Source organism: Drosophila pseudoobscura, chromosome X (assembly GCF_009870125.1).
Source record: "Drosophila pseudoobscura strain MV-25-SWS-2005 chromosome X, UCI_Dpse_MV25, whole genome shotgun sequence".
Classification (NCBI taxonomy): domain Eukaryota; kingdom Metazoa; phylum Arthropoda; class Insecta; order Diptera; family Drosophilidae; genus Drosophila; species Drosophila pseudoobscura.
This window is the reverse complement of record NC_046683.1, coordinates 55,237,730-55,256,124: the sequence shown is the minus strand read 5'-3', so window position 1 is coordinate 55,256,124 and position 18,395 is coordinate 55,237,730. Positions and strand designations below refer to the sequence as shown.

At 45.2% G+C, this 18,395-nt stretch overlaps 2 protein-coding genes and 1 long non-coding RNA gene across 30 annotated transcripts in view; 2 read left to right on the top strand and 1 right to left on the bottom strand.

The window, feature by feature from the left end:
• Positions 1-10,014, top strand: part of Spn (protein phosphatase 1 regulatory subunit spinophilin) — a 60,561-nt gene extending 50,547 nt beyond the window's left edge. For 5 of the 24 annotated variants that reach the window (XM_015187961.2, XM_015187959.2, XM_015187962.2 and 2 more), the window contains 12 exons: positions 2,087-2,107; positions 2,220-3,232; positions 3,294-3,646; positions 3,733-3,932; positions 3,998-4,190; positions 4,340-4,348; positions 4,848-4,901; positions 5,034-5,634; positions 6,200-7,076; positions 7,165-7,307; positions 7,890-8,200; positions 8,279-10,014. In XM_015187961.2, the coding sequence (XP_015043447.2) occupies positions 2,087-2,107; positions 2,220-3,232; positions 3,294-3,646; positions 3,733-3,932; positions 3,998-4,190; positions 4,340-4,348; positions 4,848-4,901; positions 5,034-5,634; positions 6,200-7,076; positions 7,165-7,307; positions 7,890-8,200; positions 8,279-8,545 (4,042 nt within the window). In that variant the 3' untranslated portion in view covers positions 8,546-10,014. Of the gene's footprint in view, positions 1-2,086; positions 2,108-2,219; positions 3,233-3,293; positions 3,647-3,732; positions 3,933-3,997; positions 4,191-4,339; positions 4,349-4,847; positions 4,902-5,033; positions 5,635-5,698; positions 6,107-6,199; positions 7,077-7,164; positions 7,308-7,889; positions 8,201-8,278 lie in introns of those variants that run through there. The other 19 variants (XM_015187964.2, XM_015187953.2, XM_001354024.4 and 16 more) reach the window with 19 other exon arrangements.
• Positions 10,015-11,146: 1,132 nt separating this feature from the next.
• Positions 11,147-11,788, bottom strand: LOC26532377 (uncharacterized). Its single transcript, XR_004470486.1, has 2 exons — positions 11,702-11,788; positions 11,147-11,627 (listed from the first exon to the last, which is right to left on the bottom strand). It is a non-coding gene; the product is annotated as an uncharacterized lncRNA (long non-coding RNA).
• Positions 11,789-13,768: 1,980 nt separating this feature from the next.
• Positions 13,769-17,979, top strand: LOC4813694 (purine nucleoside phosphorylase). Of its 5 annotated transcripts, none has more exons than XM_001354023.4 (3): positions 13,769-14,256; positions 16,521-16,592; positions 16,958-17,979. In XM_001354023.4, the coding sequence occupies exons 1-3, from the start codon at positions 14,120-14,122 to the stop codon at positions 17,811-17,813; spliced, it is 1,065 nt and encodes a 354-aa protein (XP_001354059.3). In that variant the 5' UTR covers positions 13,769-14,119; the 3' UTR covers positions 17,814-17,979. The 5 variants fall into 5 exon arrangements, with proteins under 5 accessions (XP_001354059.3, XP_015043438.1, XP_015043436.2 ...); XM_015187950.2 differs by lacking the exon at positions 13,769-14,256 and adding an exon at positions 14,587-14,856; XM_015187952.2 differs by lacking the exon at positions 16,521-16,592.
• Positions 17,980-18,395: the final 416 nt, after the last annotated feature.

The window sequence follows — 18,395 nt, the reverse complement described above, 5'->3', positions numbered from 1 at the left end:
TCTTGATACACTATCGGCAGAGCGAGTGCCCTGATTTTCCCTAGAAGTTTGCAAATCTGTGGAAAAACTTGTTTATTTTTAAGTCTGTGGAAGTTTCCAAATAAATGCTGGTTCTGCAATGATAACCCTTTCGTTTAAGCGCGACTCGGACTGAGTATTCTTCGACGAATCTTGCCCAGAATCTGATCCAAAAGGAATGTGGAATTCCATAAGATAGATCCCTCTTTAGGGGTATCTTCTACTCTCTCTTTGTATCTGTAACTCTCTCTCTGCTTGTTTGTGTGAGAGTATTTCAATGATTAGCAACGTTGTCGCTGGTCTTCTCTCCCTTCTCTCCTCTCCTCTCGTTGTCTGTCGCTGGCAATTGTTGGCAGTAATTAACAAACACACTGCTCTGCCAGAGACACAGGCATGAAAGGGGTGGCAAGGTAGAGGGGTACAGGGGTACAGGTATCCCTGTATACTGTTGCACCTTCCACGTGACGTCACGCACAAGTGAGAGTGACAAAACACTTAAACGTTAAATGCACCCAAAAGCTAACTCTGACAACTGTCTGCCAGCGCCACTGCCACTGCCTGCTGATGGTGTCCGTGTCCCTGTTACCTCTCTCTCTCTCCCTCTCTCACTGCCACCGCCTGATGGTGTCCTCTCTCTTGTTCCACTGCCACCGCCTGATATCCTCTTTTTGGCCTCTGCCACTGGCTGTACGGGTATTTCTGGCCCGCTGTGCTGCTCAGCTTTTGCTGCTGTTCCGTTCAGATGTCATTGCGTGTGCAACGCGGCGTATGCGACATAACTTTTGCGCCCTCCACACCGACATGCTGCTGCCCCATGCCCCATGCTCGTCCTCCTCCTGGTACGTGCTCGTGTAAGCGTGCATGTTTAATTTGGCATCGCATACTCCTCTGCTCTGCGGCTCTGACTGCATTTTACCTGCTCACGGATTTTATTACACCTGCGATTAAAACGGGGACTGACTTCTGTGGGGATATCATATTTAAGCGACAACAGATGTGTCACTGCAGATTGCAACGTGCAACGTTCGATCTCTTCAAAGTGGTATTCGGTAGAGAACAGATCCCTAGTGGATCCCTAGATCTCTAGGCGATTGTATCGTACCATAGTTTGATCACTTTCCAAATGGATTTCATGCCCAGATCGTGCGAGGAGGCTATGGATAAGATTGCACTGAGAAATGTATAGCTGGAGGACATCCCCGCAAGAAGGAAAGATCTGATGGACCTTGTTTGTCGGATTGTAAAGGGTTCTTTTCTTTGGGGCTTCGAAAGCGGCTGTAAATATTTTGGGGTTGTCCAATGACAGTGCAAGAAATGCTACAAAATGAAGCTTAATGGGATTATGGGATACCTTTTTCTCTGTTGATCGAAAAATCTCTCCCCTCACAGTGGTCGACACACTCGTGTGCATTTTAGGGGATTTATCGCCAAAGATGGTTTCAAATGAATGCCGAAGCTCGGCCACAAATTGTAACCAAAACCAGACTCGAATTGGAGACCCTTTTGCGCACTCCCCCTAACGCTGTCGCTTCCCTGTTGGAGTGTGTAAATTAAAACTGCATTACATTTTAATTGCACTTTGCACTTGCAACTCTTGTCGCTGCGACGCCTTCTTTCCGCTGCCGCTGCTGCCGCTGCTGCACTGCCGCTGCCGCTGCTGCCACTTAATTACTGTTATTAAATATGCACTTTAATTTTATTTACACGCACATTTTGTATTCAAGTGGATAAATCTTGAAGCGTATGCATCGTACCTATTATTTTATATTATTATTATTGTTCCGTATTTATTTTGTGTTTTATATATATAGTAGTATGTAGGTATTTCCATAAATAAATACCATTTCATGTAATTCTCATCATTTCATGCATTCTCTGCTGCTCTCTGTTCTCTCTGTTGTCACCTGTTTTTATTTCCATTTATTTATTGCAATTTTTGCCTGTTTTTCTTTACATTTATTTATTGTAATATTTGCATTGTTGTTGTTATGCCGTAATCGTCCTGCATTCGTCCTTCCTGCCTGCCTTCTGCTTGTGTGCCTGTGTGCCTGTATCCTGTCCTGCGTAGCATTTTGGAAAGCAAAATCAGGTTGGTTCTTAGATCTTTCTTGTATTTGTCGCTTCTCTAGATCCGCCCCAGTCCCCCCCAGGGAAAACTTATGCTAAAACCGTTTCCATTTGCTCTTTTTTCCGTGCTACAGACAACAATCGCTGCTCTCCGACGAGCAGGCAAAGGAAGTCGAACAAATACTCAACGCTGCTGCCCCCAGTGTGGGTGTGACCGTTGCTGCCGTTGTTGCCACAGCAACATCCCCGACCAGCATCAAGAATCTCATCGAGGAGCCATTGCAATCAGTAGCCAACGGGGAACAGCAACAGGATATACAAATTGCAGCCGTCCCTGCGATTGTTGAAGAGGAGGAGCCGCCCTACAAACAGGAGGAGGAGGAGCTGCAGCCGCGCTACGGGGACGAGGAGGAGGAGCCCTACGAGGTATACGACGCCGACGCCGATGCCGACGCCGATGCCAATGGGGATGGCGAGGAGGACTCTGATGACGTTGAAGCCGTGGACATTGTCGGCTATGGACAGGCCTCTGCTGCACTGAATGCCACCTTCATCAAGGCGGACAGCACAGAGACAGAGACCACAACCACCACACCGTCGACGACCACCACAGCCACCGCAGCCACTGCCAGCACCACCGCCAACACACGGCACGACAACGACGACGAGCCCGAGTGGCTAAGGGATGTGCTCGAGGCGCCCAAAAGGAGTCTAGAGAATCTTTTAATCACCTCCGTCGGAACAGCAGCATCCGCAGCAGCAGCCGCAGCGGGTCGGGAGAGGGAGAGGGAGGCGGCTGATCTAGAGAACGGCTACAAACATTCCGATCTGAATCACACCTATGTGACGTCGGGAGGAGAGTCCCTGCACGAGTCGATTGTATCGGTGGATTCCACCCAGTCGGATGCGACGCTCAACCAGACGACCACCATCGATGACAGCATCATCTCCAGCAAGCACAACTCGACGTACTCCCTGGACCAAGCGGAGCCTGTCACAAATTCAACCGTTCTGAGCACTGGCATAACAGAACTCGACGACAGCCAGTACTACATACCGGAGTATCCTCCAGTGAGGAGCAAGGAGGTCCTTGTCGAAGCGGGTGTCCATTATTTCGAAGATGGCAACTTTTGGATGGAAGTTCCAGGTAAACTATATAAGTTCCCTGTTTTATTTCTGTTACTAATCATTTGCTCCTCGTTTTGCAGGTCTCCTAGACTTTGATGACGACGATTGCTCTTATCCGCCTATAACTGTGCGCAAGAATCCGAAAGTACGTTTCAGCTCTGGCCCCATCCATGTGTATTCCACTTTTTCGGTGAACGACTACGATCGCAGGAATGAAGATGTTGATCCTGTGGCCGCTTCGGCGGAATACGAGCTGGAGAAGCGCGTGGAGAAGATGCACGTCTTCCCCGTGGAATTGATGAAAGGTCCCGAGGGTCTGGGTCTCAGCATAATTGGCATGGGCGTTGGCGCCGATGCGGGTCTTGAGAAATTGGGCATCTTTGTAAAAACTATAACCGATAACGGAGCAGCAGCCAGAGACGGACGAATTCAGGTGAGGTTTTGAGCACAAGAAACGCTCTCCGCTCTCCAGAGATGATTGATTATTTTTTGTCTCTCTCTCTCTCATGGCGTCTTTAGGTCAACGATCAGATCATTGAGGTGGACGGCAAGAGTCTTGTGGGCGTTACACAGGCATATGCAGCCTCTGTTCTACGGAATACTTCCGGTCTAGTCAAATTCCAAATTGGACGCGAACGCGATCCCGAAAACTCTGAGGTAGCACAGCTCATACGACTGAGTTTGCAGGCGGATCGCGAGAAAGAGGAGCGCTTAAAGCGGTAATTAGAGCCTGGATTGCCTTTCTATTTCCGTACGATTACGTACGATTACTCAATATCCATAGCTCTTTGTTTTACAGCCAACAAGAGGAGTACCTCCGGCGCACACTCGACTACTCGGAGGACTCCACGCAGCCCGTTTCTGCGAATTCAAGTGTGTGCGAGGGGCCCTCGAGTCCCGTTCAAGTGGAGCATCCCATGGAGGTGGAGGCCACGCACTCGCAGGAGGTAGAGTCGCTCAAGCGGCTGCTACAGGAGGTGAGGCCCATGAATGAGAGAGAGAGAGAGGCGCGATTCTCCCTGTCTCTCTCTAATACAGAAAGAAGCCTTTGCTAAACTTGTGTTCTCTTTTTTCTCTCCTCCTTTTGCTGAATTTCAAAATTTTTCTGTGGGATATTGAAATGCAGCACAAAGCGGTAATTGGATCTGATACAGAATATCATTGATAACAAAATTTAGATACAAACAACAAAATTGTAGAGCACATTTTTCCAATACCTTTTGTTTTTCAGTTGTATATCCTATGTTCTCGCATTTTTAATTGAAGACTATAGAACACATAGATGATCATAGCGATCCATCGTATGGAAACAACAGTTTACGGTAGAACTCGCTCAATGAACAGCTGACGCGCTCGCTCAATCGCTTCGTTCTAAGAACGACACTAACGACTATCACCAACGAGGAACAGCTTATGCTCTTCTTCTCTTTGTTAGATTTCATTTACTTCTTTACATTTGTCTCTCTTTCATGAGTTCCTTCCATGCGTAGCATGCAGCTTACGCAGTCATTCTCTTCGTTAGAGCAAGCATCAACTATGTGTTCTGTAGACTTAAATTTTACTTTTAAAATGGGGTTATTATTGTTTGTATTGAAATTGTAATTCTTATGATTTCCATTTCTTATAATTTTTAGAGCGAAATGGGTTGCCTGGTAAAAGAGGAGATTATACAGAATCTTAAACGAAAGGTTGGTTTTTGGTTGTTTTAATCCTTTTGATTTTCATAAACCATCATCTCTCATTTCCATCTCCATTTGCACAATTACGTCGCTCGGTTGAATGATACATTCCACTAATATGCCGATCATTCCTTCCTGCAGCTCGTGAAGCTCGAGACGACAGGCAATGAGAATGAGCTGCTGAGCGAGAGGTTGCGCCAGAGCGAGCGAGAGCTGGGCAACATCCGTAAGGAGGCCGCCAATCTGCAGAATATGCTGCAGCAGTCGCAGGGCCAGTACATGGCGCTGGACAAGAAATACAACAAGGCGAAGCGGCTGGTGCGGGAGTACCAGCAGCGGGAGCTGGACACGTGCCATCGCGAGGAGTTCTACCAGCAGCTGATGCGAGAGAATGACAACGAATACAATGCTCTGGTGAAGAAGCTCAAGGATCGGGTGATCAACCTAGAGCACGAGCTGCAGGAGACGCAGCGGAAGGCTGGGTTCCCCGTGGGCCTGCCATACGACAGTGCCACATTGAAGCTCACTCCTCAAATGATGCGCAAGGCACCGCCCAAGCCGCTCTTCCACAAGCTCGAAACGGAGCTATCGGACACGGAGATCTCGGATCTCTCGCCGGATGGGGATGGCGTGAAGACGGCCACCGTGGAGCGCAAGGTCCCTGTCAAGGATGAGCTGGACGCGGCCGTGCCGCAGCACGAGCTGCTCGATAACTCTGTGAACAAGACGAAGATCGATCTGGGTGAGTCCTGATCCATGATTCTCCATTATCCTTTCACTTATTATTTGTTTTTTGTGCCTTGAAGCTGCACCCTGGGCTGAAAGCATCTTCCATTATTCAATTTTATTCACACTTTTATCACAGTATATTTTGCTCTCTCATTGTCTCATTGTGTGCTAATTGTGGTTCTCTTTCCTTCCATTTTTCTCTCCTTCTTTTTATTGCTATTTTTGGTTGCTCTACATACTCGTCGCTTACTCTCTCTCTCTCTCTCTCACTCTCGTTTCGATCTGTTGTTGCTATGTGTGCCGTCTCGTTATCGTTACCGATCTCTCGTTATCGTTACCGTTACCGTTACCGTAATCGTTATCGTTCCTGTTTTGCTCATGTGTTTTTTCTTCCGTTTTGTGTCGTTCATTCGCTCGCTCGTTGTAATTTTGTCTGACTGCCACGCCTACACGCTGCGCCCTCATTTTTGCCAAAAAAAAAAAAAAAAAAAAAACACCAAAACCAAATACAAAATCAAATTCAAAATCACAACAAAAAATTCGCACTACGAAATCGAAAATCGGTATCTAAACAAAAGCCTCCCGTGGTGGTCTAGCGAATCGCCAGCTGCCATCAGCGAATGGAGCGAACGGCAACGGCAACAGCAACAGCGGCACTGCTGATCTCGGCCAGCTCTCGAATGGAAACCTGATGAAGAGAAGCCGCAGCAACAGCCGCAGCTCCGACTGCACCCTGGACGACACCGACGACGACGAGGTGGAGGATGAAGAGGAGGCTGAGGGCTCGGCCCTGAATCTGGCTGGAGCCATCACATCCTCCTCACACGACACCACCATCACTAGTCTCTCCAACGGAAACTCCCATCTGCTGGCCAATGTCAACAATCTGCTGCAGCATCATCCACCCGCCATGGCCACTGTGACGACGACAGCAGTCGGCCCGTCCAACGGCCATTTGGGCACCACCACAGCCATACTGCTGAACTCGACATCGTCCTCGTCCAGCTCCTCGAACCAATCGACGACGCGCGAGGCGCAGATCAATCAGCTGTACGCCCAAGTGCACAAGGATCCCAGCAAGCAGCAGCAGCAGCAACAGCAGCAGCAGCAGGCGATCGTCACGAGTGTCCCAGTCTCGGGGAGCATTCCCAGCATCTTCAAGAATGCACTGGGCTCTCCGGCGGACAATGGCGGGGGCCTAGGACTCAATGACTTCCATCGCGGCAGCATGACGACATTCGGCACGGGGCCCGCGAGCAGCAGCAGCAATCGTGATCTCAACAGCTCGTACGACTCGATACTGGGCTCCAACGACAAGCTCTCGGAGAACGAACCGGCGGAGAACTGGATGTATCCGAGTCGAAGGCGGGTGGCGCCCAATGGAGGCAGCAAAGTGCCCCTCCCGGGGGCAACCTTCACCGATCAGCTCAATCAGGCGTTGACCGATCGCGAGAGGTGGGTTTCAGACACACAAACACACACAAACAACACACAAAATGTTGCACACAAAACTGTTATACTCGTGTGCTCGATTGCATTGCAGGCGCCTCGGCGATGGATCCTCGCGACATTCCAGCGACGATTACACGGAGATAAACAAGAGCCAGAGCGCATCATTGGCGGCCATCAACTGCAAGACGCTGATCAACGAGATCCGCCAGGCGGTGAACGAAGCACAGCCCAAAGGTATAACCCAAACCATAACCAAAACAGAATAATCATCTGTAACTCTGAATCTAGTAACTTTAGCCAGAATCCGTAGACTCTCCAGAACTAACCACCCAGTAGAAATCCAATCAATCCCAAGAAACGACAGACGTACTCGTACTCCGTATCTCATGCCAATCATCACATTTCATACACAGATCTGTTGTACATATTGTTAACTGTTTCTAAAAGCAAACTACTAATCGAAAGCTGTATTTTGTTGTGAACCATACTATATGATACTATCTATATCCGAAAGTTATGTACCTGTTATACGTTTACCATTGCCTCGATCCTTCCCTACCCCCCATACATGCATATACTCGTACTATGTACTCACTTAATATCTCTAATCTCTGCGCTCTCTCTCTCTCTGTATCTCTGTATCTTTTCAATGTTCGTGTGCCTAACCATTGAAACGTGCATTCGCATTCGCATTCATATGCTCTGCGAAGCATCCACCAGAAACATAACAATTTTTGGGTGCTACGATTTACTAACCCAGACTTTTCTCTGTCTTTCTTTATCTAACCCCGACTCCACTGTAAACTCCATATAAAGTTAAACAAGTTGTTCCACAATCACTCTCCCCGCCCGGCACAGTGCCCTGGCAACAGCAGCACCACCAACAGCAACAGCAGCAGCAGCTGCAGCTGCAACAGCAGCAGTCACTGCAACACCTACCGCAATCGGCTCATGCCACTGGACCGCCCTCGCCCACTAGCATGTCTTCGGGCTGCTCCTCGCCGGGATACTCCCCCAGCCGCACCCTCGATCTGTCCGGCTCAAGTTCCAGTTTCTCTGATCGCAAGGTGGCAGCCGCTGGCTACAATTACAAAGGTGGACCGGTTCACGAATGGACCAAAGATCAGGTAAGACCCCGACTCAGACTCGGACTCAGAGAAAAAACCCATGCTTTACACGAGCTAATTGTTGAACTCCTCTTGCAGGTGGGGCACTGGCTGATGGGCATCGAGCTAGAGCGATATATACCCGTCTTTAAGGAACACAATGTGGAGGGCGGGGCACTGCTCACCCTCGACTCGAAGGACTTCAAGACACTGGGTGTGTGCGGCGATGACAAGCACAGGCTTAAGAAGCGCTTGAAGGATCTGAAGGCGAACATCGAAAAGGAGCGCAAGGACATGGAGCGGGAGCGTCGCGAGCGCGAGAAGGCCATACGCAAGGCCGAGAAGAAGCTGGCCAAAAAGAAGTAGTAGTTGAATTCTCTAGTTGAATAAGCATCAAAAACGTAGCCAAAAACCAAAAGCATACGCAGTATATATGTAGTCTATGCATACACACAACACAGAAACCCACAAAATACGCGTATATATCTAATATACGATATATACAAATATACGATACGATAATATAATATTTTTTTTTTTACAACACACATACATACATCTATTATACATACGTACTACATTTTAAACCTATCGAAACCTAATGGAATTTAGTCGTAATTTATTCTAAAAGAAAAGGACATGCAAAGGAAGGAAGCAGCCTGGAGTGGAGTGTCAGGAGCGATAGGAGAGTAGCAGAGCAGGCCAGCGGAACAAACCCATTTCCCAAGGGTCCAACCACCAACCACCAGAAAAATGAAATGCACTCGAACATCCTTCAGACAACCAAGAAATCACAACCAAAAGAAGAAGCTAAGTAACACTAACTACAAAATGGCGTTGGACTGACTGATTTTTATGATTAATTAACATACAAAAACAAAAGGAATTCGTTTTTTAAAAGCCAACCAAAAACCAAAAAAGAACCATTTTTGAATTGAATGCAAACGAAATGCAAACAAGAGATAAGGAATTCGCTGAACAGACTTGAAACGAAACGTGGCATAACAGCCAGCTTCAAATAAAAGTACGATATATGATTAATAATTAATTAATTATAACTCTGATAAAATATACATATTATAATACTACCTACCTATTGTAATATCGTTTAAGTTAACAGTGTGTCTACATTTTTTTTTTGTTCATCTATAATATTCTTCGATAATATTCGACTCTAGACTTTAGAGATATAGACATACCTTATATGTGTATGTGCATTATATTTGTCAAGACATCTATGGATCTATGTACTATGTGTATGTGTGTGCAACTATCTATATATCTGTATATCCACTCCCTAAAATTAATGCTAAAGTATTTTACTGTATGCTATGCCTGAAAGTCATTTAAGTACTTAAGTAGAGAAGAAGCTATCAAAAATGTGTATGTTTTGCCGTACAGGAAGTGGCCGGCCGAACACTGAAGGACTGTTCTTCAAGTATAACAGCAACAACAGCAATTGCTATACCGCCAGAGAGTCTCAAAGGGATAAGACCATCTTTCTGTGCAGTTTAAGCAGCCAAAACAATGCAAAATGTCCACCCCAAATGTTTGTTAAGCAGCCAAAAACAAAAATGAAAAACAAAAGAAGACAGCAGTTTCAAACAAGAGCGATATCTATTCGTTAGCCTAGTAGTACCTATGTTTTGTGTGTGTGAGTGCGTGACTGTACCTATTTCTTTCTGTTTGTTTTTCTTCTTTTTTTTTGTAATTTTTAGAGCTTTTAGTAGTTGTATTTTGTATTTAACTTTTTGTGTAATTGTTTTGTGTACGTAGTTTAATTTACCTTTTAATTTCGAAATGTTGCAATAAATCTAGATACATATGGAGGTTAACCGTTCGCCTACATTCTCCACAACTTCCACTCCCTCTGGGGTTTGCCCCAACCCCTGTCGATGGCCACCCCACAACCATTACAACTTTGATTTTATCGAGGAGAAACCAAAATTTAGCAACTAGTCCTTGTTTTTGATTACACAATTAGCATATATAATACTTATCGACATACGTATATAGTACGAATACTCTCTTTCAATATCTCTCTCTCTCTATCACTCTGTCTCTCTATTTGACTTTTAAGACCCCGGCCGGGGCCAGGCGGGCGACGCCTCCTTCATGGAGGTGCGTGCCCCTTGGAAGCCCACGGCCGGCAGCGCATATTCACCGCATGTGCATTCACTCGTCTCGTCGCAAGTCCTTAATATAGCTTTTGAAAAGCTCGCCTCTAAACAGTGCCACCAAAGAAAAACCTAAAGAAAAATCAACCGTTATTAACTTACAACAAAATAATAATACGACAAAAAATCCTTAATGAAGAATATGAAATGAAATTAAATCAAATTCAAATTCAAATTGAAGGCGCGGCACGTCGTGCTGCCAGCACTTCCGCGAATTACTGGGAACGGAACCAAACGAAAACCAGTTCCCGGGGGCACACACGTGCTACGCCGCAAAACGTATTAAAAAAATATACATAAGTATATTGTTGTTTTTTTGAGAATGTTTTTCAGTTACAAGTTTATTTTTGGGTAATTGTTTGTAAGAGTTTTTTACACCACAAAACAAAACAAAACCAAAATACATATATAATAATCAAACCAGTTGAGAATTCGTAAAGTTTAAACAATTAAAATGATAAAAGAAAAGAGTAATTTTTAGCTGATGCCCCGAAATTCTCAAAGAGTAGGGGCACACAGTCGCATATAACACAAACGAAATGTAAAAAACACCTACAGAACACATTCGTGCCTTTTTCATTGCGAAAAACCGTCCCAAAACCAGAATTGCCGAACAGAGCAGGACATTTGCCCAATAAAAAACATCCAGATAAATGGATGGGGTGCTGCGCCCGAAGACCCTACCACCATTCCGGGCCCCGAACCCGTCGTCCTGTCGTCCTTTGTCACGAATACGTTGAAACATTTAAATGCCCCGCAAATGCCTTATTCATGAAAATTATATTACCCATTAGATATTCAACATTTATTCAGTTTTGCTTGTAGATTTCGAAACATTTTCTAAACATATTTATTTGTCTCTTTATTTAGTAAACATTTTTGCAAGCAAAGTTGTTTGGGTTGTGTGGCCTCGATTCATAGGGCGGGGTCTCATCCGTTGAGGGAGTCTGTCAATGGTACTTCTACATCCTTCAGCCCTTTTCAAAAGATCTTGTTTTTCCAAATAAAATATCAGTGCTTATAACTTTGGTTTGTTCCCTTCCTGATTCCCGATTCCTGAGTTTCTTTTGGTTTCTTACTCTTGAGTTCTACATACGTTCGAAGTATAGGTTGTGTGCCTGAGACTATGTGTTGCCATAATATTAAATTCTATATGTTATCGGATATCAGCAAACCGTTCTTATGCGTCTAATAATATTCCCAAATATTGTAAAAGGTCATTTCGAAACAGCTTTCCAGTAAAGAGCATTGCAATTACCCCGACTATGAACCTATTATTGAAGAAAACAATGCAATTAGCGAAAGGAAGTCGAAGTGGAACTCGCAAAACAGGAACAAGAAAAACCTTACAAATCATGGAATACGGAATATAATAAATCACAAAAACAATGCTAATAAATATACTCCAAAATAAATCTAAATACATATGACGTGAAATACATACATACATAGTTGTTTACTCGGTCTTTAATCTGTTATCTGCCTGCGTTGCACAGCATAGGCACACGGAACGGTCGGCTTTCAATGGGTTGTTTGTGTGCCGTGCCCCGCAGACGTTGATCAATGATGCCGCAAGCCAGAGAAAGATTCCCACTTTGGTGTTTGCTGTGTGCGCAGGTCAATATCTATGAGATTTCCTGTTTTCCTATAGCTGCAGCGAAAGATGCCACCAACAGATGCAGATACGGATGCATCTACAGCGGAATCTTCCACAGAAACATGAATGGGACATATTTTCATTGGAGTTTTGGTTTTTCTTATCATCATGGAATTTTCCAAATCTCTTTCGTGGCCTGCATCTGCATCGTGTTGTGCAGAGGTCAATGTTTAAGTGTTTCCCGAAGTGTGTTGTTTTTAAGAGAGAAAATCAAGAGAGGTGCTCAAAAATGTTTTTAAAAGAAAGAGTGTTTAAGGCTCGACTCTCGTTTTTTTTTCTTTTAAAGTAATCTTTTAAATGATTAAATTGTCCACTTTTGACGTAAGCAAAATTCAGCGAAAATGGAATATATATTTTCAATAACATGACTTGGCAGCCGAAGGGCTGTTTCGGAACAAGTAGATTGCTTTCGAAGGGTCTGTTTGGGACATAGCACGTCAGAGACAGAGTTTTTTGTTTTTTTTTTTTTGAGTTATATTCAAACCGTTTGGCTGGTCAGGGGCTTATGTAAGCGTCTGCTGATCAGCCCAGTCAAAATACGAGCATTATTTTGCATTTTCAATCAGATAATGATTGCATTCCGCGCGCGATTTTTACACTCGTAAAGCCCATAAAGTTGTTTACTGAATTAAGAGCCATCTCTGTCGGTGTAAGGCAATGCCTGGGGGGTCACTGGCACTGTGGCTTAGATCACAACAACACGCTACCGTACCCCACACGAAGCGATAACACAATAATGCTTCTTTCTTATCACTGATGCTCGAATAGCCATCAATGGGGAGAGAAATAGAGCTGGTTTTGGCACCATTTGTGTAGGAAACAGAATTGTCGGCGACAATCATTGTTGAGGTGCCTCAAGGGCTATAGTTTCCTGTGATTGATTTCTTATCTGTTAGATGACTGGGTTGTAGTTGCTGGTTGCTAGTTGCCATTGCCGTGGCCGTTGCTGGGTGATTCAAATTGCATTCTGTATTACAGAATGCGCTTTCGCTTGTCTGGGGGTGTCGGGCAGCAGCCCTAGAAACTGATGATCTAGGAAAACTTTCCGTCTGTCTAAATGATAAGCGTTGCAAAAGGTTAAGCAGGCAAATAAAAATTGATATTGCTCTCGGCCAGTGGCATGTTTCGAATATTATGTTTAAAAATAACTTCATCATGATTATTATTATGTTTGAAGATCAAAAGATCAAAGTGAATTGGGGCTGGGGCTGGAGCTGTGGCATGGCTTTTGGTTTGAATGACTTCTGTTCTCTTCTCTTCGAAGTCCTTCTTAAACGTGTGAATCCCTTTTCTTTTAAGTCGGAGAGTTGCATATACTTCCGACATGACTCGGCCATTGACTGCAGTAACGTATGGCAATATCGATGACTCAATGGCAAACAGCCCAGATTCTTATCGTCTGTGTGGCTATTGCGGAACCATCAGTAAACAAACCCACCTTATCAAACATTAAACACTAGAAGTGTTATTCTTTCTTGGCTTCGTTGCCCGTAGTTTGATGAAATATTTAAATTCGCTCAATTCAATTTAGTTAAAAGCAAAGCCACAATTCCGGCCATACAATACAGTACAATACAATAGTATATATAAATTAAATGCTGAACAATCAAGCAGCAACAGCGACTGCGCAGCATCAGCAGCAGCAATATCATCTGCCGCTCAAGCGATGGAGGGTTCTATGAAGACGTTGGCAGCGACGCTTGCGCTTCGGTTCGGCTTCGGCTTCGTGTCTCGCCTCGTTTATAAGAGCCCCTTCGGTCGGGTGAACCGTTCATTCAAGAATCACCGCTTGAGCAGTCAACAATAGCCGATAACTGATTCGGGACCGCGAAAATACCACACACACTTAACTTTCAGCTTGTGGAGCGTAACGAGACTACAAAACAGATTCCAGTTCCTGATTTTTAAATTAGTTTGGAATTTTTGTTTTTTTTTTTGAAAGAAAACCAAACACCACCGCAGTCCGATTTGAAATTAATTTGCAACGCGAAATATTTACATAACCAGTAGAAGCAGCAACCGGAGCAACAGCAGAGCGGACGGAAGGTCAACAGGCGGGCAGACTTATATAATTGCAGCAGACACAAAAGCCTTCACATCCACACAATGACGGGGTACAATGCCAAAGGCGATATGGCCACCAGCAATGGCAACCATCGGAACGGCCACTGCAATGGCAGCAGCAGCAACGGCAACGGCACCGGCGACAGGCAGGCCGACGACTTAGCGCAGGAGAACCAAACGTAAGTACTCGCAGACGGCATTCCTCTGGAGTCTAGTCCAGGCGAAAGATGGTTCGTGAGCCATCACTCACGCCACCAACTCGTTAAGTTCAATCAACTATAATTGAAAGTTCCAATAATTGTCGGCACATTGCGTAGCTAGCGCTTAATGCTTTCTCCATCTCCTGCACCTGCACCTCCTCCTCCACCTCTCTGGTTTGCACCCGGCCACCTTCCCTGTGCTTTGAACTTGTCTGTGACCTGCTTTTACGGCCCGAATCGATATGCCTTTGGGTTCTCAGCTAACCCCTGTTTGCCTGAGTAGGCTCTGCTATTAATTTCTCTTGGTTTTATGTCTCTACTATTCCTAAATATCAGTTGCCTCAAGCACACGTTTCGGCTTAGAATATCACACAAAATTCGAAAAAATTCTCCGCAAAATTTGTTTGGTTCTAATTTTCTGGCTTTTGGTTTAATACACTTACGCACAAGCAGAATGTGTTCGCGGGACTGTTGCGGAGGACCAGGTGGCTCCCAAAAAGGTGGCAATACGTGCACAGAAAAGAAGGGCAAGGGCGCCGCTGTTACCGAGAAGGTGATACCCACGCCGCAGAGTCTGCTGTAAGTTTGCCACAAATCTGCACACCTCCACAACCAATCTTGGGTCACAAAAGGCGCTTTCTATCGAGAAGGCTACTGGTCTAGTAGGCTTTGACATATACTTACTTCATTCAGTTGTTGCTCAGATTCAAAACTACATTTCGGTCTAGCTCTAGTGCTCATACATTACTGCTCGCACAATGTGTTCTAAAGATTGCTGTTCGAACCCAAAAGGGAAGGCCGGTGATAAGTCCGCATCCCTCTTGCCCAAACAAATCATTCCCATTTTGGCCACGCCGGAAAGTCAGTTGTAAGTCCGATCTTTATACCGTCGTAAGTTATTTAAGTTTAGCAAATCATATTCAAATGCCACATAGGAAGGCACTGTCCTTGATCTTGCCGCTGATATCAAGATCGCGCCGCTGCTTTTCGTTTTTGAGTATAAATTAAGACATTTCAGTATTCCAGTAGCTTGGCCCCTGGTGGGGGCTTATCAGCGTGATTTGCCGGTCGCGGGCAAGTCATTAAAACCTCATTCGAAACATCTTCAATCTGCATACGATTAGGCTCCGGCGACAGCGCGGACCACAGCGGTGTGGTCTTGTCTATCGATGGGCTGTCCAGACAAGACCAGACCAGACCAGACCAGACCCTTCCCGTTCCAACAACACGACCAGCTCCACTTACTGATAAACAATCGCGATTGCCGGCTGCTTATGCAAGCCTTTTGGCCCAGTTAACAATTGAAACAGCAATCGCTGATTGGCTGTTAAAAGCGGGTGTGTTCCCTGAACTTGACATAGGACTGCGCCAGCCTGCCTGCCATAATCTGCTCTTAGTTTCAAGGCAACAGATATCAGCAATTGGCAAATTGTTCAATAAAGAGGGGAACTCCACCTTCAGGCCACCGAACATGTTTGTTGATTAATTTTGAAACTAGTTTCGAAACACTCGACTGCTGAATATGGATGAAGCGGCGAAAAGTTTTCGAAACTAGCGGCGAGTCGCGTGTTCTGGTCAAATTTCCATAAAAGTAAATTTTATTAATGAGTATCGGGATTATACTCGTCCCAAAATCAACGTTTAATTAGTGTTCAAGTTATGCAAACTTCTGTGCGGTGCGTTGCCTGTTTTTGCCATTTTAATGACGCACTTAATGCTTACATTTGATGGCTTGTTTTTGTTTTCTCCCCCTGTAATATAATATTGATAATGGCATCATCATCCGCGGCTTATCAGTGGGAAAACATATGAAGTATGATGAAACGCCGGCGGTGACAACACGTGGGGGGTTACGGGTTCAGTTCTGGCAGGAACATCTTAGCCGGAATGAGTCCCTCCATCACTTATTGAGATCAAGTTCGGACGCGCTTAACCTCGAGAAAACCAAGTTAATTATTGCAGCAATCAATTTTAATTGTGGGTTCCAGCTCACCCGATAATTACTCGGCAATTAAGATAAATATTCGTCACAATCTTATAATTTCTTGGGAAAAACACCTGGAGGAATATTGATAAGCTTCACTTGGGGGTGGAGAGGGTGGGTTTGTTCTTATCTTACCGATCTGTTGACATTCGTTTTCAGCTTTATAAATGTACTTATGCATATGTATTGTATTGTATTATAAAACTTTTGGCATCTTAACAAAACAATGAAATGCATCGTTCTCTTTTCAAAATTGCAGCAATAATGGAAAAATCCAATGTTCTCTTACGCCCGAAGAGCTGAGGGCTTTGCGGGTGCTCAACGAAGACACGTTTGTAGTCCAAATTCTCTACCTAAAGTATTCATTGTGCCGTCTCTGGCTCCACATTTCGAGTCTTTGTTGTGTTCTCGCATCATCAAACTGATTAAAAGTCAATGTCTCGCATAATTAATATCTGTTCCGATAATAATTCGATTCATCTGTACTCTCTGGGAGGAAGATACCTCTATCTTTCCCCAGTCCATTGTCTATTGTCGAGGCGAGCAGAGGAGCTGCCTCTCTCTACCATGTACTCATTCATTTCTCTCTAATCGATAAAGTTGTTACTTTGTCAGAACTTAATCCTCATAATTGTGACTGTAATACTCCATTCATTAGCCATTCACTAATCCCCACATCCCTACGACTCTTGACAGGTATCCATATGAGGTTATCCAGGAAATCGCCGACTTCATTGTGAAGGGCGCTGGCATGCGGCCCAAGATCGGCATCATTTGCGGGTCGGGACTCGGCTCGCTAGCCGACATCATTACGGATGCGAAGATCTTCGAGTACGAGAAGATCCCCAACTTCCCGGTGTCAACAGTGGAGGGTCATGCCGGCAAGCTGGTCGTCGGCCATCTGGAGGGCGCCATTGTGATGGCCATGCAGGGACGGTTCCACTTCTACGAGGGCTATCCCCTGGCCAAGTGCTCCATGCCGGTGCGCGTGATGAAGCTGTGCGGAGTGGAGTACCTGTTCGCCACCAATGCGGCTGGCGGCATCAACCCCAAGTATGCGGTGGGTGACATCATGCTTATGCATGACCACGTCAACATGCTGGGCTTTGCCGGCAATTCTCCGCTGCAGGGACCCAACGATCCTCGCTTCGGGCCACGCTTTCCAGCCCTTGTCAACTCTTACAACAAGGACCTTATCAACAAGGCCCTCGAGATCGGCAAATCCATGGGAATCGAGTCGAACATGCATGTGGGCGTGTACTCCTGCCTCGGCGGACCCACCTACGAGACCATTGCCGAGCTGAAGGCGCTCCGCATGATGGGCGTCGACGCTGTCGGTATGTCCACGGTGCACGAGGTCATCACTGCCCGGCACTGCGACATGAAGGTGTTCGCTTTCAGCCTGATCACTAACAAGTGCTCCACCGAGTACAGCGACATGAAGGACGAGGAGGCTACCCACGAAGAGGTCATGTCCGTCGCCAAGAACAGACAAAAGGCGTGCTGTGAACTCGTCGCTCGACTGGTCCGCGAAATCCAAGCTGAATCTTAGACATCGAACCGAAAGATTGCATTGGATTCTAAGTTTAACAATATTTAATTCACTAGAACTTGCATTTAAGACGCAGAAATTTCACTGATTTTCCCCAAAATTTACAGTATAGGCATAGAAAATAGTTTAAGATAAATTATAAACAAGTACATAGATCTAAAACCAACTCTATCCTCGTTTGTCCTGCTTCAGGTATCAGGGTTTTGACGGTCAGAAAATACAAAAGGATATTCTTACTATCCGTTAGTTGAAAATCTGGGATATGCATCCTGGATAGCCAGCTAAATTTTTCTCTGTATCAGCAAGGTTCAGAATCAATTGGTCCCTCTCCAAGATCAAATGTATTCCAGTCGATAAAGGATATTTGTCCTATACAAATTACAAAAATAGAGTACTTTTGGGCTGGCTAACATTTTCTAACAATATGAGGCATGCTTTTGCGCTGACCAATTATCTAACGTTCAAAAGACATCCTTATGCCGAAATTGGGGACATTCCCCTGAGTACTATGAGGCGTGACACGCCCAGATCGTACGAGGAATGGAGGAGCTATAGCTATTTCATTGAAGATCGAATTAAACA

Excerpts from the sequence above, each read along its gene's own strand:
- LOC4813694 (XM_015187950.2), top strand. The coding sequence starts at position 14,588 with ATGTCTCTACTATTCCTAAATATCAGTTGCCTCAAGCACACGTTTCGG. Across the intron at positions 14,857-16,520 it reads CCCACGCCGCAGAGTCTGCT|CAATAATGGAAAAATCCAAT; the intron begins GTAAGTTTGCCA and ends TCAAAATTGCAG. Across the intron at positions 16,593-16,957 it reads CGGGTGCTCAACGAAGACAC|GTATCCATATGAGGTTATCC; the intron begins GTTTGTAGTCCA and ends GACTCTTGACAG.